Genomic DNA, 22,490 nt, shown 5'->3' with positions numbered 1-22,490 from the left:
GTTGTGAAATATGAGTAACAATTCTCAAAGGTGAATATGCTATGTGAGGGGACATCAGCTGCCTTGGTGATCTTTTCCTTTTCACAGACATCAAGTCAAAACCCTTTCTTGAAATTTGCTTTTCTAAAATTTCTCCTAAATATTAAAATCACTTTTAGGAAGCTAAAGAAGAGATAGAAACCCTTTCACAGGCTGCCTTAGAAATAATGACATTCTGTGTCAGTTCACACATGGCAGGACATAAAACGTCAAACTGCTTAGGATGGACATCTGGACCTCTCTGCCTTAGCTTTGTGCTGGATTCAGTGCTGCCACGGCAGTGGGGAAAGTACCTGAATAGCCATGGAAATAACAACCCAGTCAAATCCTCAAAGTCACCCTCTCTCACGCTTAAACTAGTAACAATGTTAGGTGTATTCTTGGAGTAGGATAACTACCATAGTCCTGATTTACAATAGATGTTTAGTAAATTTATAACTGGGTTATCATTATTTTAACTAAAACACATTTATATGCTTCTTATATAATCTTACATAATATCTTATAAGGCATGTAGCATTATTGAAATAAAAATCCTAACTCTGGCTGGTAAGGTCCAAGTGTCATCCGTATAAATTTGATTCCCAGTCAGGGGGAGGGAGCTGATGGATGTTTCACTCTCACATCAATGTTTCTCTCTCACACCAATATTTCTCTCTCACACCAATATTTCTCTATCATATCAATGTTTCTCTCTCTCTCTCTCTCTCTCTCAAAATCAATAAAATAAAATAAACAAAAGTTAAAGCTCAAAGAATTTATATGCTGCCCGAAATGACAACAGCAAAAAAGAGATGAAGAAGAGAATTTGACAAAGACTACTATTTGTGGAAGATGCTGCTTAAGGTCCATGGATTGGTGTAGAATGTCTAAGTAATCTCCTAGCTGCTAACCTAATCACAACTGTCTTTCTTTTTTTTTTTAAAATATATTTTATTGCTTTTCTACAGAGAAGAAGGGAGAGGGATAGAGAGTTAGAAACATTGACCAGCTGCCTCCTGCACGCCCCCCAGTGGGGATGTGCCCGCAACCAAGGTACATGCCCTTGACCAGAATCGAACCTGGGACCCTTGAGTCCGCAGGCCAACGCTCTATCCAGTGAGCCAAACCGGTTTGGCCCAACTGTCTTTCTAACTCATGCAAATCACCTAAACTATTTCATCCGGACTCTGTGGTTTAGAGCAGTGATGGCAAACCTATGACACGCGTGTCAGAGGTGACATGTGAACTCATATTTTGGTTGATTTTTCTTTGTTAAATGGCATTTAAATATATAAAATAAATATAAAAAATATAAGTCTTTATTTTACTATGGTTGCAAATATCAAAAAATTTCTATACGTGACACGGCACCAGAGTTAAGTTAGGGTTTTTCAAAATGCTGACACGCTGAGCTCAAAAGGTTCACCATCACTGGTTTAGAGAGTAACAAATTTCCAGCTTTAAATATCATCATAGCCCCATTTTTTCTATGCTATCTCAAAATCATGTTAATTGGTGATAGGGTACTTCAGGGAGCTAACAATCAGATTCTATTTTATAGCAGCCTGAGATAAAGTATTACCCACTAATAATTCCAAAATTTGGAATACTGAACTTGTTGCTATTCTTATAATCTAATCTGATTTACTAGACTGTTGTCGCTCAAATCAAATAATTAACACATTTTAAAAAATAATTTGTCAATATAAATGTTAACTGTGCTGAATGCCATGTGAAGGCATTTAGAGACAACAACAGAAGATATATTCATCCTGTCCTTGAGAAACTTGCCATTTATTGGGGAAGACAAAACTAATCTACACTAATAAAAGAGAAAAATGGTAATTGGCGTACGGCAATACCCTTTTCATTGGCTAATCAGGGCTATATGCAAATTAACTGCCAACTAAGATTGGCAGTTAACTGCCAACAAGATGGCGGTTAATTTGCATATGTAGGCACAATGCAGGGAGGCGAAAGGGAAAGCAGGAAGAAGCCCCCTGCCACTGACAGTGATCGGAAACCCAGGGGGGAGCTAAGAGGTGGGGGGCAGGGCAAAGGCGGCCCTGGGGCCGCCTTTGCCCTGCCCCCCAGCCATGATCGGAGAATCAGGTGCCTTTTCCGCCCTGGCCAGTGATAGCAGGAAGTAGGGGTGGAGCCAGCGATGGGAGCTGGGCACGGTCGAAGCTGGCAGTCCCAGGAGCTAGGGGTCCCTTGCCTGGGCCTAAAGCGGAGCCCGCGATCTCGGGGCCGCTGCAGCTGCGGGTCCCCGCTGCCCGGGCCGGACGCCTAGGCCAGAGGCGTTAGGCCTGGGCAGGGGTGGAGCCTGCAACCGCAGGGAGCTGGGGGTCCCCTGTCCAGGCCTGACACCTCTGCCAGAGGCCTCAGGCCTGGTCAAGGGGCCGATCCGGTGATTGGTGATCGGAGGGTGATGAGGGTCAATTCCTCTGGCTGAGGCATCAGGCCTGGGCGGGGGCCAGAGCCAGTGATCGGGGGGAGATGGGGGTCCCCTGTCCAAGCCTGACACCTCTGGCGGAGGCGTCAGGCCTGGGCAAGGGGCCGATCAGGCGATCGGAGGGTGATGGGGGTCTACGCCTCTGGCGGAGGCGTCCGGCCTGGGCAAGGGGCAGAGCCAGCAATCGGAGGGGTCTGGGGGTCCCCTGCCCAGGCCTGACGCCTGGGCCAGAGGCATCAGGCCTGGGCTGGGGGCAGAACCAGTGATGGGGGGAAATGAGGGTCCCCTGCCCAGGCCTGACGCCTCTGGCCCAGGCATCAGGCTGGGGAAGGGGCTGATCCTGCGATTGGAAGGTGATGGGGGTCAACACCTGAGGGCTCCCAGTATGTGAGAGGGGGCAGTCTGGGCTGAGGGACACTCCCCCCACACACACCCAGTGCACGAATTTCGTGCACCGGGCCCCTAGTACTCTCATAAATCCAATAGATAAGTGATAGACACTAAAATTATGAAAATAAAACATTGAAGATAAATAATTATCCTTAGTTTTTTGTTGCAGTCACCAAACACTTTAAGCAGGGCTTGAATATTCCTACCTCCTTGACATGAGCATCATCAAAATACATCCATTTGCGGATCTTTGTTTGGAAAAAGAATGTAGAATAATGTTTGCCGTAGTAACAGATCATTCCTACTAAGTACAGTTCAGACTGCTTGGCCCGGTCATCTGTCACTCTGAAAAATAGCTGCAGGGAAAGAAGAGAAAGGAAAGAGCAGTGACATAACCCTCTCACATCTGCCAGCAGACTGACTCCATCATTTCTTAAGATATCGACTTGCTTCTCTGCCCATCAGTATAAGATTTTTTGCTAATCCAATTAGTCATCAGAAATGAACCCAAAAAGGCAAAATGTAGGGAAAAGCAAAATAGTGGCCAATAAACTGGTAAGGTGATGATGTTCCCCCATAACTCCCAATAATATTTTCTTGATGGGGCCGATCACAAGATTCAGAAAAAGTTGACAAACCAAACCAAAACAAAACAAAAACATTCTCAAGTTTCAAAAGTTATTTATCAGCTGGCACCACAAATATAAATTTCCTGCTGAGTCCCTAAGTAGGGAGTAAGAAAGCCCTTAGGAGAAGCAATACCAGCATTTCAATTCCTACATGTCCAACACTGTCCTAGGTGCAAAGGGACATACAAAGAAAAAAAAATGAAGAAAATTATTCTTGCACGAGGAACTTATTTGGTTGGAAAAACAATCATAAAAATAAAACTAGAACAGTGCAGAATATACTGTAGGCTACAGAATTTTAGAAAAAGGAGATTTTGTTATATATAGCCTACTCATGTCAGAGATTTCTTGGGAAGAAGACCTAAAATAAGATGACAAAGTATTCACTTATTCTCAGTAGTGGTTTAATGAAACTAAAACACAACAATAGGAATCTCCTTAGTCATAGTACTATCCCAGAGCAAAACTATGAAAGAAAACCACAGAGTTTCTGGTTCTTCTCTTAAACCAAAGGAAAACCATGGCTGTCCCTGCACCAGGGCATGGAGCTGATGAGGTTAAGCCCCCCGGTGTGACGTCTGTTTCCCTGTGTATTTTCCTAACTAGACCCACGGAAAACCACTAACCCACCAAATTCTCTGCCAGGCTACCTCATTACCTTCTCAACAGATATTGGTTCCTCACTGTGAATTCCGTACTGTAGGACCCAAGCCACCAACTTTCACCTCCGTCACCCCCCAAAGCAGCTTTAATCAGGATTGCTCACTTCTTTGACCTTACCACCTCCCGTGGTTGAATACAACTCCCTGTTCTACAGTGGTATGAACTAATAGTGAGTAGAGCACACTTTATAAACTTTATAAATTGCATGATTTTTACCAGTACCTAAGCTTGGCTTATCTTGTCTTTCAAGGCCATGGTCATCCCACTTTTTATAAAAAGCCTTTGCTGCCTACCCAAAAGAGGTAAGTGAGCATTTACATGCATGTAAATATATGCATATACATATATAGTAGTGCCCCTTACCTACAGGGGATAACATTACAAGACTCCCTTGGCGGATGTCTGAAACTGCAGATAGTACTAAACCCTATATATACTATGTTTTTTTCCTTTACAGTTCAATTTATAAATTGGGCACAGAGGAGATGAACAATAATAACTAATAATAAAGTAGAACAATTGTAACAATATACTGCAATAAAGTTATATGAATGTGGTCTTTCCCTCTCTCAAAATCTTCTTGTACTGCACTCACCCTTCTTGTGATGTAAGATGATACAATAACTAGTTAATGAGAAGAAGTGAAATGAATGAAATAGGTCGACACTGTGATGTAACATTAGGCTACTTTAAGGGTTACTTGAATATAAACACTGCTGCACTGTAATAATCACTGTATATGTATATGTACCAGTATATGTACATGTATATGTACCGGTATATGTATATGTACAGATACATAAAAGTGTGGCTACGCTGGACAAAGGGATTATCCAATTCCCAGGAAGCAGGGAGTGAAAACAGGGTGAGATTTCACCACACAACTCAGAACTACACGTGACTTAAAATTTACGAATTGTTTACTTTTGGAATTTTCCATTTAATATTTTCAAGACCATGGTTGACTGTGGGTAAGTGAAACCACAGAAAACGAAACCATGGATAAGAGGGGATTACTGTACACAGGTATGATTGTCCAAAACTCTGTAATATTCGTCATTTAGGATATACTTTTGTGTTCAGTGTTCACACCCTTGAGCAAGAATAAGACGCAATAACACTACGAGTTAAACTAACACTCACATCACCCAGCTTGAGGCAGGTACCCAGGCTATGAATGACATCCTCTGCCAAGTCTGAGTGGTCCGAGTCCCACACCAGCCCAATTGTGATAATCTGCGGAGCGTTCATCAGCACGCGGCGAATCCGAATCCTCTCCCCACAGTTGCTCTGGAATACATACATGAGGCTAGTCTGACGTTTCCCACTGGCTCCACTTCAATTCCACGAATCCCAGGGTCCCCTCTCTACCCAAACCCCACCACTGACTTACTCACCGGACAGTTCCGGAGATCCCCCATGGTGCTGGCATTCTGCAGCAACTCACCAAACATGCTTGGGGAGGGTTTTTCTCGTCTTTCCAGCATACAAATAGCCTGATTGCTTCAAGATAGGGAATAAAAGGGGATGATGGTGAGAGTTACAACTAAATCAAATAAATCATTCATGCAAACTTCTAACTCATATGTTTGACTTTCTTCCCCTGCCCACTATACTTAAGGCCCGTGTCCTAACCAGCCTCAGTGTCCCACAAACACAGTGAGTGCTTCTGCCTGTCCCCAAATCCAAAGCTCATAGAATCCCCATTCCTCCTCCCACTTTGCTGGACAGAACTAAGCCTAGGAAAAAATGAGGGATGGAAAAGAAGAAGAACAAAGGTTATTTTAAAATTATAGTTCTGAGTTCCTACAATATAGCATAGACTCAGCAATAAGGATATAAGCTATTTGGATGCTTCCAGTTAAAACCCAATCAACTGTATGCATGCCTCAGGGGACAGAGAACCCTGTAAGACTCACCAAAGGGAAGTGGTAGAGATGTAATGCACCATCTGGATGAAAGGCAGCGGATCAGACGTGGCGCCACAGCTAGTACATACACACTGGGCCCAGGAAGGAAAAAGCAAAACCAAGCAGCCACAGTCATTAATTGTTTTGGCACCCATCTAACACCCCACATCTCAGGATAAAATGTCCTTGAAGAAAAGGTACAAGAAGTGATGGGGTCCAGCCAGTGTTGCTCAATGGTTGAGCATCGTCAACCTATGAACCAGGAGGTCATGGTTTGATTCCCGGGCAGGGCACATACCCAAGTTCTGGGCTCAATCCCCAGTGCGGGGCATACAGTAGGTAGCCAATCAATGATTCTCTCTCATCATTGATGTTTCCAATTCTCTCTCCCTCTGCCTTCCTCTATGAAATCTTTTCTCTCTCTCTCTCTCTCTCTCTCTCTCTCTCTCTCTCTCTCTCTCTCTCTCTCTCTATATATATATATATATATATATATATATATATATATATATATATATATACTAGAGGCCCAGTGAACAAAAATTTGTGCACTCCGGGGGGAGGGGGGGTCCCTCAGCCTGGCCTGTGCCCTTTCGCACTCTGGGACCCCTTGGGAGATAACGACCTGCTGGCTTAGGCCTGCTCCCGGGTGGCAGAGGGCAGGCCCAATCCCTAAGTTCAGCCCCTGGTCGGGCTCAGAGCAGGGCCGATTGGGGAATTGGGACGACGTCCCCTGTCATGCACAGAGCAGGGCGGATCAGAAGGTTGTGATGCCACCCCAGTCACGCTCAGGGTAGGGCCGATTGGGGGGTTGGGGCACCGCCCCCTGTCACACTCAAGGCAGGGTCGATGGGGAGGTTGTGGCGCCACCCCCTGTCACGCACAGAGCAGGGCCAATCAGGGGGTTGGGGAGCTCCCCCTGTCACACACAGAGCAGGGCCGATCAGGGGATTGAGGAGCTCCCCCCTGTCACACACAGAGCAGGGCCCATCAGGGGGTTGGGGCGCCACACCCTGTCACACTCAGGGCAGGGCCGATGGGGAGGTTATGGCTCTACCCTGTCACACACAGGGGCAGGGCCTGTGGGGGGCGGTTGGGATGCCGCCCTCTATCACCCAAAGAGCAGGGCTGATCAGGGGATTGGGGCACCGCCACTGTTACACTCAGGGCAGGGCCAATGGGGAGGTTATGGCTCTACCCCGTCACACACAGAGCAGGGCCCGTGGGGGGGAGGGGAGGGAGTTGGGGCACCGCACCCTGTCACACACAGAGCAGGGCCGATCAGGGGGTTGGGGGGCCACACCCTGTCACACACAGAGCTGCAGGGCGATCAGGGGGTTTTGGCGCTGCCCCCTGTCACACTGATCCCGGTGCTGGGAGGCATATTACCCTTTTACTATATAGGATAGAGGCCTGGTGCACGGTGGGGCCGGCTGCTTTGACCTGAAGGGTGTCCTGGATCTGGGTGGGGGTCCCCACTGGGGTGCCTGGCCAGCCTGGATGAGGGGATGATGGCTGTTTGCAGCTGGTCACACACCCTTCAGGGTGGGGGTCCCCACTGGGGTGCCTGGGTGAGGGGATGATGGCTGTTTGCAGCCGGTCACACACCCTTCAGGGTGGGGGTCCCCAGTGGGGTGCCTGGCCAGTCTGGGTGAGGGGCTGAGGGCTGTTTTCAGGCTGGCGGGTGACTGAAGCTCCCAACTGCTCCTTTTTTTTTCGTTTTTTTTTTATTCTGGGCCAGCTTTAGCTCTGAGGCTTGGCTCCAGCTCTTAGGCCTCAGCTGCTGAAAGCAGGTATCTGGTTTGTTTGAGTTCTATAATCGAAACACTGTTTCAACTCCAGCTCTGAGATCCCGGCTGGCTGAAAGCAGGTTTCTGGGGTTTTGTTTAGCTTCTATATTTGTAACAATGTTTCAAACTGCAGGCTCAGAGGCCGGCAAGGCAGGCGGGGGACGTTGGTTTCCTCCGTCACTGAAGCAAGCAAGCCTCATGTTCACCATCTTGGCTGGCAGTTAATTTGCATATCGCCCTGATTAGCCAATGGGAAGGGTAGCGGAGGTACGGCTAATTACCATGTTTCTCTTTTATTAGATAGAAAAATAAATAAATATATATATATATATATATATATATACACACATTTTAAGTGATAGGGATAAAAATAAGGTTCACCTGCTCAAATAATGTCATTGCAAATTTCTGGTGGGAGATGCAGTGTTGGGCAGTACATATATCCTCTTTGGTTTCATCAGCAATATGGAAGTGAATTCTCATCAGCAGGTTTTCCTAATAGGGAAAGAACAAAAGCAGTATATCAACAATACTTAATAGACAAATGTACAAATTGGTTGTCAGTTTACTCAGAGAAGTAGCAACCCTTCTGGAAGATAGGAATACTTCTGATTTTTTTAACTCTTTAATTTGAAATAACTATAAATTCTCAGGAAGTTTCAAAAAAATTATATAGGAATTCAAATGTACCTTTCACCCACTTTCCTCCAATGATAACATGTTGCATAATTATAATACAATATCCAAATCAGGAATTGATTGGACATCAATACAATCCAGAGTGCATTCAGGTTTCCTCATTTGTGTTTATGTGTAGCTCTGTACAATTTTATCTCAGGTATAGAGTCATGGAACCACAACCATAATCAAAATACAAAACTGTCCCACCCCCACAAGGCTCCCTTCATGCTATTCTTTTATAGTTTTATCCACCCAATTCCAACCCTAATCCCTAGAAAACACTGATCTATTCTCCAAATAGATTCTCCAATAGAATTCTCCAAATTCTCTAAAAAAAATTTGTTATTTTTTAAATGCTAGCCCAGCCAGTATAACTCAGCCTTTGAGCATTGACGTAGGAACCAAGAGGTCACTGATTCGATTCCCAGTCAGGGCACATGCCCAAATTGCGGCTCAATCCCCAGTAGGGAACGTGCAGGAGGCAGCTGATCGATGATGTTCCCTTCTCATCGGTGTTTCTATCTCTCTATCCCTATCCCTTACTCTCTCTCTAAAAATCAATAAAAATATTTTTTTAAAAAAATAAAATGCTACATAAATGGGACCATATAATATATAATCTTTTGCTATTGTGTTTTTTACTCAGCATAATTCCCTTTAAAAAATTTTTATTGATTGATTTTAAGAGAAAGAAACATTGATTTAGTGTTCCACTTATTTATGCAATCACTGGCTGATTCCTGTATATACCCTGAGCAGGGATCAAACACACAACCTTGGCATATCAGGCTAACCAACTGAGCTACTCGGCCAGGCTTAGCCTAATTCCCTTCAGACCCATCCTGAAGACTACATAAATCAAGAGTTATGCCCTGACCGGCTTGGCTCAGTGGATAGAGCGTCGGCCTGTGGACTGAAGGGTCCCAGGTTCGATTCCGGTCAAGGGCATGTACCTGGGTTGCGGGTACATCCCCAGTGGGGGGTGTGCAGGAGGCAGCTGATCAATGTTTCTCTCTCATCGATGTTTCTAGTTCTCTATCCCTCTCCCTTCCTCTCTGTAAAAAAATCAATAAAATATATTTTTTTTAAAAAAAGAGTTAATTCCTTTTTATTGCTGCATAGTATTCCACAGTGTGGCCGAACACAGTTTGTAACACCATTCACCTATTAAAGGCATCTGGGTTGTTTCCAGTTTGGGGCTATTATGAATAAATCTTCTATGAATATTCATATACAGGTTTTGTATGAACATAAATTTTCATTTCTCTGGGATACAGGTCCAGGAAGGCAACTGCAGAATCATATGGTAGTTTGCAAGTTTCATTTTTTAAGAAACTGCCAAACTTTTCCAAAGTAGCATTATCATTTTATAATCCCACCAGCAATACAGCAATGATCCAGATTCTCAGGGGTACCTCTGATTTTGGCCTACATTTTACCCTGTAATGGGATGTATATCATTCTGAGTTGTTTAATAAATGCACAGTCTTTTGGAGGTTGATGGATAGAACCCAGCGGTCAAAAGAGTTAGGGTTTCCTACCAAAAATCACTGGGAGAAATGTAGTTATCCAAATAGCACATTACACTTGTGCTAAGAATTCAGTTATTCTCTGTTTAATTATCTTTAGTAATACAGGGGTTCTCAAAGTGTGGTCCCCAAACCAGTAGCATCAGTGTTAGCATCACCTGGGCACTTGTCAGAGATAGATATTTTGGGTCTTTATTCCAGAACTATTGAATCATAACCTCAAGGGGATAGGAGCCAGCAATTTGTATTTTAATGAGCCCTGTCTGCTCTGAAGGTGACAGCACTGTTTTATGCAATGGCAAGCACAAAACTACCCTAAGCGTACAGGAAAAAGAGTAAGCCTGTGAAGCTATTCATACTGCATTAGCAGGGATACACTTGAGCTCTGAGAAACTAGGGAAATGTCTAGTTCTAACTGTAGAGACTAGGGGCACAGTAAGTAGCCACAATACAGTAGCCAATCCCTCATGGAGACCATCAATAGTCCCACCCCAAATCAGAGAGAGGCCAGAGGCCAGCACTTACAAAGCACTCCGCAGCATCATCCATAATTCCCAGCTGGAAGCGCTGTTCATCCTGGAAAGTCTTTGCCAGAGCACTGCGGAGAGTGTCAGATGGAAGGACTTTTTCGCTACTACACTGAAACTGGTTAAAGATTCCCTGCAGGGAAGAGGTTAGACAAGGGGAAAAGCACAATGCTGTTATTAAGCTTCTAAACATCCCAGTCTGTCATGCTAGCAACTCCATGCTTATAGCTGTGGAACCAAATGTACCTCCTACAGGTTGATAAGCTTGCAGTTAGTAAAAAAAAAAAAAAAAAAAAAAAAAAAAGGAAAAATGAGTCAGAATAAAGGGCATGATCCTAATAAGAATAAGGATTCTTGCTCTTCCAGCTGAGTATGATATCATCAAAGACACATTAGGAGAGACCACTGTCATGAGTTAATACAATTCAATCACCTCACTTCCTCTGATATAGACAGAGGTGGGTGTTCTTCAGTAAATAGAGATAAATTATATGTAAGTGGATTGGTAAATTATTCTCTGGGGGCTCATTCTATGAAACTTGGCTCCCTTCTTTTTTAATTGTTTAGCTAATTCAAAATTCCCCAAAAGTGCAAATAATAATATAACAAACACCTACATGTCTAACACCAAAAAATAAACATTCGATCATTTTTACTTCCAATCTACAGAATAAAGCTAACGTCCCATTCGAGACTGCCCACTCTCCACCAGCCACTCACTATCATGAGTTTGTTGCATAATCTTTTGTTTTTAATACTTTTACATATATACATATACATATATACACACTCTGTATATTTAGGGATATATATATATATACACACACACACACATATATACATGTATATACATATATATAGAGAGAGAGTGGGTTAAAAGTAGGATTACAGTTGTTCATATAGAAAATAATACAATAATTAATAAATAAAAGTACAAGTATTTCACATATATACTTTTGTGTATGTGTATTTTTTTTTCATGTACAAAGTATCACACTGAATTTAACTTTTTAAAAAAATTCAGCATTGTTTTGAAATCTGCCCATAATGATATAATATATATACCTGGTTTATCCCTTTTCCCTGCAGTGTTGTATTTTATCAGGTGACGATACCACATGTATTTATCCATCTCTTTATTGGCAGATATTTTGGCAGTCTCCAATTTTTTGCTATTATAAAGTCTGTGCAAACTTTTACTTCCACGAGTGAATGACTATAAATAAATTTCCCCATATCCTTATCAGCAATTAATACAATCAGACTGATTCATTTTAGTCTTTCTAGCTACATTTGGTTTTTCTAGGTCTTTGTAAGTATTACTGTGGCAAATATCTTATTCCAGTCTCTGGTGTCTTTTATGTGCAGCAGTTTTTTATTTTGATGTAATTAAATGCATCTGTCTTCTCCATCTTTATCTACATCTGAAACAACGATGAGTGTTATGTCCACAGAATGGAAACAAAGAGTGGCAACGAGTAGCACCTGGCTTGATGAGTCCTTCCCAAGTGGTATTGAATCTTACCCACAGAGACTAGAATGCACTCCTTGACAGCCGCAGCTCATGGCCCAGATCCTCACTAAACCACCCAGATAAACACCTCACTCAACAATGAGTTACATATCAAAGAATGTCATTTGTTTAAAATTCTTGCCAGTAACTTCTTCAAATAAAAAAATCCCAGGGTCATTTTTCAGACTTACTAATGAGACCATAAGTCTATAGTTTATAGTTTCACTTTATAAACCTACCTAAGTGATCTAAGAATAAAAGGCCCCACCCACCTAGAATGGTCAATTCTTGGTCCTCATTTTACTTGACCTATCAGTAGCTCAGTCACTGATTCCCTTCAGGTTTTTATCCAAATATTATCTTCTCAATATAGTATTTCCTGATCACCTTATTTAAAATTGCAAACTCCACCCCCTCTTCCTAAATCTCCCACCCTTGCCAGTTTTATTTTTCCCCGTGGCACTTATTACCATCTGTCATAGCATGTATTTTACATATTTATTGTCTGATTGCACTCTCTAGAATATAAATATGAGGACATAAATTTCTGTCCTTTAATTCCCTGCTATCCTCCCAGCACCTTGAAAGGTACTGGCATACAGAAGGCAACCAATAACTAGTTTTAAATAAATAAATGAAGAATTGAACAAATTAATCAATCATGTGATGTGGGTAGATATTATTAAGGGAATATATATTTTATTTATTTATTTTAAAATATATTTTATTGACTTTTTACAGAGAGGAAGGGAGAAGGATAGAGAGTTAGAAACATCGATGAGAGAGAAACATCAACAAGCTGCCTCCTGCACACTCCCTACTGGGGATGTGCCCGCAACCAAGGTACATGCCCTTGACTGGAATCGAACCTGGGACCCTTGAGTCCGCAGGCTGACTCTCTATCCATTGAGCCAAACCGGTCAGGGCAGGGAATATATTTTTAAGTCCCCCCTCTTTTAAAAAATATGTTTTTATTGATTTCAGAGAGGAAGGAAGAGGGAGAGAGAGAGAAACATCGATGATGAGAATCACTGATTAGCTGCCTCCTGTACCCTCCCTACTGGTGATTAAGCCCAAAACCCAGGCATATGCCCTGATTGGGAATCGAACTGTCACCTCCTGGTTCAACCACTGAATCACACCGGCCAAGTCTCTCTCTCTCTCTTTCTCTTTTTAAAGCAGGTAAAGAATTCACTAGAAAAGGTGAACATTTTTCTTAAGGTAATATAACTGGCTAGAACAAAATGGGACTAAACCTCGTTCTGCTCATTTCAAGTAGGAACTGTTTCCTCATTCTACTCTCTTACTAGCATCATTTCTCCTCATACACATGGAGCATCCATCCCTATAGCAGTTTAAGAATATATTACTGTGTAACCTGCTAGCATTTCCCTACATATAATTTTATATGCTGTGGAGAAAGCAGTACCAGCAATACATATTTAGTATTATTTAATAAGATAGGAGCTGGGAGGGAAATCCTATATAAAAAAAGGCTAATATGCAAATTGTTCCCTTGGGCATTTGACCGACTAGGACAGTGGCCAGCAAACCGGCTCGGCAAACCGCGGCTCACGAGCGACATGTGGCTCTTTGGCCCCTTGAGTGTGGCTCTTCCACAAAATACCGGCTCTTCCACAAAATACCAACTTCTGCACATGGGCCACAAAGTTTCAATTACACTGTACGTGCATGCCCGCACGTGGTATTTTGTGGAAGAGCCACACTCAAGGGGCCAAAGAGCCACATGTGGCTGGCGAGCCGCGGTTTGCCGAACACGGGACTAGGCGTTCGACTGCTCACTATGATGTGCACTGACCACCAGGGGGTGGCTCGGAATGAAGGAAGCCCCTGGCCAGCAGCCGGCAGCCAGGGGAAGGAAGGCCCTGATCAGCCCTGATCACTGGCCAGGCCTAAGGAGCCTACCCATGCACAAATTCCGTGCACTGGGCCTCTAGTCCATTATAATTACTCCAAGTATTCACAAGTCTATTATAAATGTAGGGCCAGACCTTCCATAATTTTTTGCTGGAAGTAGAATAATATCTATGAGTAACCTCTTAAATAGACCAAAAGGAAAGGTCTAGGTCCATAGTTAAACTCTCCCAGAGGGCAACTGGATATCTGCCAAGTGACCTCTGGGATTTTGAAACTTGGGGGAATTTGAAAAAACAAAGGAAAACGATGGTGGGAAAGAAGCAGTGACTACTTCTATAAATAAATAGGGGTCTGAGCATTGAGTTGCTGAAAGTCACCTCAGCTTGGCAAATCTTAGTAACCACTATCATAAGCCAACCTGCTGCTCTTCTCAATTGTTAATGGTAAGACATTACTTCTGATGAAGGCTCTATCTCTACAGGTTTGATGTATTAGGTTTGGTCCTTTTTGTTCAGAGTTCAAAACTGGTTCCAAAACAAAGTAATGATAAATTAGTTCCAGAATACTTTATATAAATATATTTGCAAACTACAGCTTCTTTAATCTTTATCAATTGGGTTTCCTCAAGAAGTAAGCCCTAATACTCTAAGGCAGTGGTTCTCAACCTTCTGGCCCTTTAAATACAGTTCCTCATGTTGTGACCCAACCATAAAATTATTTTCATTGCTACTTCATAACTGTAATGTTGCTACTGTTATGAATCATAATGTAAATATCTGATATGCAGGATGGTCTTAGGCAATCCCTGTGAAAGGGTCATTCGACCGCCAAAGGGGTTGCGACCCACAGGTTGAGAACCACTGTTCTAAGGCATCAACAGTTCCTAATGAATTAACTTCTATCCCAGCATAGTACTAGTTATGTTAACATTCTAGAGAGAAAATAGTAACTTTCTTTGTTCTATGGTTCAGTCTGAGGAAGAACAGGGCTCCACTAAAGGATGGTGTAGTATAACAGTTAAAGAAGATGAACTCTGGAACCAAACTATCTGAGTTCAAAATACCAGCCCTGTTACTTACCATTTTTATGATCTTGAACAAGTTACTTAACTTCTTAAGGCTTTAGTTTCCTCTTTTAAAAAGAGAATTTATAATAGTATTTACCTCCTTGGGTTATTTAAGGATTAATAAGTTATCTGTATATCCAAAGCTTAGACTAATTCCTGGCAATATGATAAGTGCTATCTCAGTGTTAGTTGTTATTATATTATCATCTACACTAATAAAAGAGAAACATGCAAATTGGTGTCACTCCGCTACGCCCACCACCAATTGGATGAGTATGCAAATTAACCCAACAAAGATGGCAGTTGATTTGCATACGCAGGCGTGAAGCGAAGACTGAAGGCTCCAGCTGGACTAAAGACTGAAGACTGAAGACTGAAGAGGCTTGGCTTCTCTGCTGCAGCCAGACCAAAGGCCTGGGTCCCAGGTGCTGGAGGAAAACCAGTGCCAGCAGTCAGGGGAAGGAAGGCCTATTGCGTGAATCTTTGTGCAACGGGCTTCTAGTTATTATTATATTTAAGAGCCCTTTTAGATTGCTAAGAAACATGTCTGCCACTGACCTCTCCTGACAAAGAGCCTTGACTCAGAAATGCTTCTACCTTCAGCTACCTCCCCAGTCTCTGAGATCTGGGTAGGAAGGACCAAACTTCTCATTCCATTGCTGCTATTCAAGAGAGGAAGATTTCCCATGACCTAGATACAAGGGTTTCAGCACAGACAGGGAAAGACCTAAGGTAAGAGCTCTGCCTGCACCCACAGTGGATATGCAACAACAGCTCTGGCTCTTGTGTTCAGTGGCATCCATCTCTCCATGCTATACTCTTAATTAAGCTCCACCGCTTAGTTACGGACAGCTTTCTCCATACATATTGAGTATTTGAATGCATTCAGAATGGCCTCTGCCTGCATCTTCTTTATTTTTTTATGTTAATTATTATTATCAGTCTTGCTGTGCTATTGTCAGAAAGATGCAAGTGTATCAGGGATGAAGCTGCCTGAGCCTGCTCTGCCTGCATCTTCTTTATTTTTTTATGTTAATTATTGTTACCAGTCTTGCTCTGCTATTGTCAGAAAGAAGCAAGTGTATCAGGGATGGAGCTGCCTGAGCCTGCCCAGCATGCATCTGTGGAGCCCCAGCTCTGGAAGAAGCTAGAGCACAAAGCCCCTCTGTTAGGGCAGCACACTAACCCCTGTGTGTCCCTCTCACATGAGCACAGGGCTGCAATGGGCCTCCTCCTGTTCCCTTTTTCACCCTCCTCCCACCTTTCCCAGAGGGAGATCCTGTTCACACCAAAGAAAGCCAAGAACATTTAGTTCAGCAGTAAGAACAGGTGGTAGCACCAATAAGGAACAAAAACTGGTATTCTTCCAATTGCTGAGTTCTATGGCAGGGAGGAAGAAAGGGCAGGAAGAACCAAAACCCAGGAATTTTTCACTGTGGGGTCCCTGATGGTTTCATTTCAATAAACAGAGAAAACCCACCTTTGAGGTTTCTCTTTACTTTTCTTCACAGGATGAAACCAAAGAGGTCTTCCTTTTCATTCATAGGAAAAGGCAAATCACTTTTTGTCTGTTAACTATTTTCTTGGATGCAGTGCAAAAGCAACATGACTTTAATGGCTAAAAGCAGGTGCTGCCCCACCCATCTCTCTTGGATCCAAACAATTCTACCACATGAGCACGTAATTATTTGGATTAGCAAAAAAACATGTAAATACGAGAGAAGTGCCATAAAGGCAGAAAGTCTTTGTGCTTTGGCAACTACAAATGCAGCTGTTGCTTAAGTTTTTGCCCCCCTCTCCCCCCTCCCCTCTCTAAAACAGAGACTTTTATCTGTAGGCAGGGAACAGCTGCTTATTTCTCTTCCAGGACATCCCAGCCTTGCAACTAGAAGAAATCATGGTTACAGAAAATGGGGAGAAGGGCTGTCACCAAATTTGATGCTTTATGGGCCTGAGGTTTTTGGAAAGTGCCCTAGTCAGCAGTCCAGCTTATCCCTGAGAGGTGACACATTATGCCCCGCTCTCTTCAGTTCCTAGGCTTTTCTTATTCATCTGGGCTTCACAAATCTCTCATCATTTTGGCTCTCATAATTAGTCCTTTTCTCCACACCTCCTAGAAATCATAGACCTAAATATTATAAACCTAAATGTGGCCAATCAACCCTCTGAAAGTAAGATAAAGGAGTTAATCCTTGACTGTTACTGACTGCTGGAAGAGAACTTCACACTAGTTTTGTGTTCAAAAGAATGTTAAATGTTCTCTTTCAAGAGGAAAAAGAATATGTAACTGTTTAACATTATGGCAGCCAAAACAATAATATTGGATTTTCAACATTTTATTGCGGAAAATTTCAAAAATACAAGGGTAGACAAAATAGCACAATAAACTCCCATGCACCTATCATCCATCTTGAACAATTATCAGCCAGTGGCCAATCTCATTTCATATATACAACCCACTCACTCCACTCCCAGATCATTTTGAAGCAAATTGCAGATAATATTCATCTATAAATATTTGAGAATATGCCTCTAAAAATTAAGAAGTCAGCCCTAGCCGATTTGGCTCAGTGGATAGAGCGTCAGCCTGTGAACTGTAAGGACCCAGGTTCGATTCCGGTCAAGGGCACATGCCTGGGTTGCAGGCTCAATCCCAATAGGGGGTGTGCAAAAGGCAGCTGATGATGTTTCTATCTTTCTCCCTCTCCCTTCCTCTCTGAAATCAATAAAAATATATTTAAATATATATATATAAATGAAGAAATCTTTTTATTTAAAACATAACCATAATATCGTTACAACACACAGAAAAGCATAATAATTCCTTAAATATATAATTATATAAATATAATTCATTAAATATACAGTCAGTTTAATAGAGATTCTTGCTCCAACTTTGGGAAAAGCAGAAAACAGCTGGCTAGTTTCTCTCTTGGGACTCTTTAACCTTATGTCTAAAAATAGCTACCTTCTGAACTTCTTGATCAGAAAATTGCCCACATATGCTCTACCAGTGCCTTTAAATTAAATTCAGTTAATGTCATATCTTCCCATGAGTTTAGGATTTTATTTGCCCCCAGTGCAAATTTATACCACTTTATCTGCCATAAAGTTAAAGATCATTATAAGCTACCACACTCATTCCTGTTATCTATAAAAAACAGACAGACACCTACACACACACAAAGATATAGACATAGGTAGGGAGAAACACCAAGATTTCAAGACACTGAACAGAGACACACAAAGGCAGAGGCAAGCCCAATTCATCAGAGAATCATATTGCTTTCAGTGGGAAATCACAAACTAATGTAGAGATTTTTATAAAATATAATACTCAATTTGCTAATTTTTGCCCAGATAAAAAATATAGGATCTTATAGAGTACCGACAGTATTGAAATCAAATTTTGAGGATTAATACTATAACCACTTTCTCCACAGGGAAAATTAAAAGGGGGGCCCTTCTGGACAAACACAAATATTTTAAGATTATATAAGTTTCAGGTTCTTCCATACACTGGGAAGGAGAGACTCATGATGACCTATTTTTTTCCTTGCAGTCATACCCCTCTATAAGACTACCATGTGAAATTCTGAACTCCAAACTTTAAAAAGAATAAAAGACTCAGAGTTATATTATCCCAGTTATGTCAGTGGTAAAATTTGTTGAAAATATTTAGGTTACAGCCTACTAGGATTTTAAAACTAAGAAAGCTTAACCAAAAGACCAGACAAATACATTTGTATCCCATAGGTAAGCAAAAGAAAAAAGTTCAACTCAAGGTGATATATTCATTAAATATAAGGACATATCTTCCTATTTTATTTTTTATATTTTTTATTTTTCAATTACTGTTAACATTCAATATTATTTTATATTAGTTTCAGGTATACAGCACACTGATTAGACAATTATATAATTTACAAAGTGATTCCCCGATAATTCTAGTACCCACCTGGCACCATACATAGTTATTACAATATTATTGACTATATTCCCTATGCTGAACTTTACTTCCCTGTGACTATTTTGTAACTACCAATTTGTACTTCTTATTATTAAAAATATGTTTTTATTGATTTTAGAGAGAGGAAGGGAGAGGGATAGAGAAATAGAAACACCGATGAGAGGGAAACATCGATTGGCCACCTCCCACACACCCCCTACCAGGGATCAAACCCCCAACCCAGGCATGTGTCATGACCAGGAATTGAACCAATCTCCCTCCCATCTGGCAACTCTCAGTTTGTTCTCTGTACCTATGAATCTGTTTCTGTTTTGTTTGTTCATTTATTTTGTTCTTTAGATTCCACATACAAATGAAATCATATGGTATTTGCCTTTGACTGACTTATTTCACTGAGTATAATACCATGAGGGCTGTTTATTACAAGCTAAAATTTCCAGGAAACATACTAGAAATCTAATTTCTTGGTTTAAATAGTCCAGGATAATGGGTTCAGTCCTCTCTGACACTGGCCATGAGTACAGGACAATGAAGAGCCTTCCATACCTGTAATACACCAAAAAAAAAAAAAAGCAAAGAAAAAGAAGACTGGATTGCTAATGAATGATATGTAGCTTCTTTTTTTTTTAATTTAAATTCTTTATTGTTAAAAGTATTACATAAGTCGTCTTTTTCCCCCATTGACATCTCCCAGGCCACTCCCATCCCTCAGCACATGCCATCACCCCGCTACTGTCTGTGTCCATGGGTTATGCTTATATGCGTGCATACAAGTCCTTTGGTTGATCTCTTACTCCCCCCCCCCACCCTCCCCTGCCTTCCCTCTGAGGTTTGACAGTGTGCTTTATGTTTCTAGGTCTCTGGATCTATTTTTGTTCATCCACTTACGTTGTTCATTTTATTCCACAAATGGGTGAGATCATGTGATACTTATCCTTCTCTGACTGGCTTATTTCACTTAGCATAATGCTCTCCAGGTCCATCCATGCTGTTGCAAATGGTAAGAGTTAAAAAAAAAAAAAAAAAAGACTGGATTGCTAATGAATGATATGTAGTTTCTTATACCACTTTAACTCCCTGTGCTTATGCTTCAGTACCCAAGAGAGGAACAGCTACATGGAACATGCAAAAAAATTGAGGGATTTGTTCCCTGAACTCTCAAATTTCCCCCCAATTAACAAGTGGGCTATTAACAGAACACAGACTTTCCTGCCCCTTCAGAACAGTCATACTGTTCTACAGAAACAGACTTAGGTTGGGGAGACCTATATACAAAAGCCTATTTCCTCCCTGTCCACCATTCCCTGGGATTTATGTCTTACACTAGCATTCTTAAAAGAAAAATGACTAATTGAAATTTGTTGAATTTAATCAATCAATGCAACATTCTTCTTAGCCTATAACAAAAAACACTCTGTCCTACATCCTGGCACTGCAAAGCCTTTAGTACAATCCCTGGAAGGAGAACAAAATCTTTGTGGCATACTAAGTACAGAGGACGGATTTCCTCCCCTGGACTGAGATAAATAAATAAGCCAACACCAAAGTAAAGTCATACCCTGAGGGTGTAAGAGTAGATTCAATATGAATAATAACTAAGAGCTCTAAGCTATAGGGCATGACAACAGTTGAGGTCAGGAAAAATCTTTTAGTAACACTAGACAGAAATAAATTTGGGATTTTAGAAGGGACAAGGTAACTAGCACACATCTCTTCTAGTGTCTCAAAGTGGAAAGGCGTTGTAGTTCAAAGTAAGCAGAAAGACAGACTGACACAAATTCTTTTTAATGAAAGTCATCATTAAAAATTCCAATGGCCCTAGCCGGTTTGGCTCAATGGAGAGCATCGGCCTGTGGACTGAAGGGTCCCGGGTTCGATTGTGATCAAGGGCACATGCCCCGGTTACAGGCTTGATTCCCAGTAGGGGACATGCAGGAGGCAGCCGATCAATGATTCTCTTTCATCATTGATGTTTCTATCTCTCTCTTCCTCTCCCTTCTTCTCTGAAATCAATAAAAATATATTAAAAAAGAAATTCCTATGCAAGATTCTGAGGCTGAAATTACATTAGGGACTTCAAATAACACCGAAAAAACTCAGTACATTTTGCAGGACAAAAAGTAATGGATTATCATTACTATTGTGTACAAACTACCAAAAAGCAATATTAAGCACTGGATACAACATGTACTATGGTACCTGGTGAAGATCACAAAGCACCAGAATAGTGACAGACATTCATAGAGCAGAAGAGAATATATATACATACACACATATATATATGTAAAAATATGTACATATATATATATATATATTAAACAAAGACATGAACCAAGAGGTGTTCATATAAGGCCAACAGTACATGCAGTTTAAGGGTTGGTGCAAAGGAAAGTAAACAACTGAAGAAAAAGCAGATATACATAACTTTCAACCAAATTTGGAAGGGCAAATCCTTCATCCAAACATCAGATTAAGGGCAAGCTGTCTAGCTTCTGATGCATCTAAGAACATGTTTGTGTTTCTCTTTGTCCTTAATAATGGGTTCTGGAGCTAAAACTTATGTTCTAACATAAAAAATTTGGACTTCATAGAATTGGCAAGTGTTTAACAAAGTACTCAAATTCAGGAATTTTGGAGTTTCCTGGATTTGTTTGGTTTTTGTTATGTTTATTGTGTCCATGTACTACGGAATACTTTTATCCAAGAATTCATAGAAGAATGCCACTAGGATGTAATTATCTAAGGATACTCAGACCATTCAGCCTCTTGAATAGCATATAATCACATGGAACAGGGTGATTACTTTAGACTGGAGTATCCTGTTTTAAAATTTTACATATCAACCTTACCATTAAAGAATATAAACAGGACATGAAGTATAAGCAAAAAAGAATACTTACTAGCCTCATCAACTATCCCTCTACTTTTTAAATAGGGGGCAGAGGAAAGTGAGAAAGAAAATATAGAATTACATCCAGAAAGAAAAAACAACACATAGAATTACACCCACACTGTGACACCCCAAAGTCAACATGTAACTTAACTACAGGATACCAGATAACTCCTTTGCTGACAGACTCCCAAGCTTTTTCCTTCAGCAGATCTTTCCACCATCAACACTGGCCACACACACACACACACACACACACACACACACACCGCACCCTTCCCTTACTAAGTGAGGCATGAAGGCCTAGATTAGCAGACCTACCTAAAAAATATGTGAGACCAAAAGTCACAATATGAAAAAGGCAAGTACCCAAAGCTCCATAACTAAAATCCAAGATGTACTAAAACAATATATGAACCCAGAAAAGCTAAGTGTTTTTGTTATGGTGCAGGCACTGTAAGGAACACCAAGAGGGAAGAAAAGCTGTGCCACCTTCCCAAAAACTCACTCCATGGTAACCACTGTGAAGTCAAACAATCATGGACCTGGACAGAGACAGTGTTTTTAAAACTTCATGA

At 41.4% G+C, this 22,490-nt stretch overlaps 1 protein-coding gene across 23 annotated transcripts in view; it reads right to left on the bottom strand.

The window, feature by feature from the left end:
* The window catches only part of USP54 (ubiquitin specific peptidase 54), a 124,081-nt gene that overhangs the window by 40,380 nt on the left and 61,211 nt on the right, over positions 1-22,490 (bottom strand). For 21 of the 23 annotated variants that reach the window (XR_009448356.1, XM_059662358.1, XM_059662362.1 and 18 more), the window contains 6 exons: positions 10,594-10,728; positions 8,240-8,353; positions 6,078-6,160; positions 5,556-5,661; positions 5,302-5,448; positions 3,073-3,222 (listed from right to left, as the gene is read on the bottom strand). Coding sequence is in view for 22 of the 23 variants with exons in the window: in XM_059662358.1 (XP_059518341.1) it covers positions 3,073-3,222; positions 5,302-5,448; positions 5,556-5,661; positions 6,078-6,160; positions 8,240-8,353; positions 10,594-10,728 (735 nt within the window). In the remaining variant the exon portion in view is untranslated. Of the gene's footprint in view, positions 1-3,072; positions 3,223-5,301; positions 5,449-5,555; positions 5,662-6,077; positions 6,161-8,239; positions 8,354-10,593; positions 10,729-19,910; positions 20,011-22,490 lie in introns of all 23 variants that reach the window. The other 2 variants (XM_059662374.1, XM_059662370.1) reach the window with 2 other exon arrangements.

This window comes from Myotis daubentonii, chromosome 13, assembly GCF_963259705.1.
Source record: "Myotis daubentonii chromosome 13, mMyoDau2.1, whole genome shotgun sequence".
In the NCBI taxonomy this organism is placed as follows: Eukaryota; Metazoa; Chordata; class Mammalia; order Chiroptera; family Vespertilionidae; genus Myotis; species Myotis daubentonii.
The sequence above is the reverse complement of the archived record's forward strand: the minus strand, read 5'-3'. Positions and strand labels throughout refer to the sequence as shown.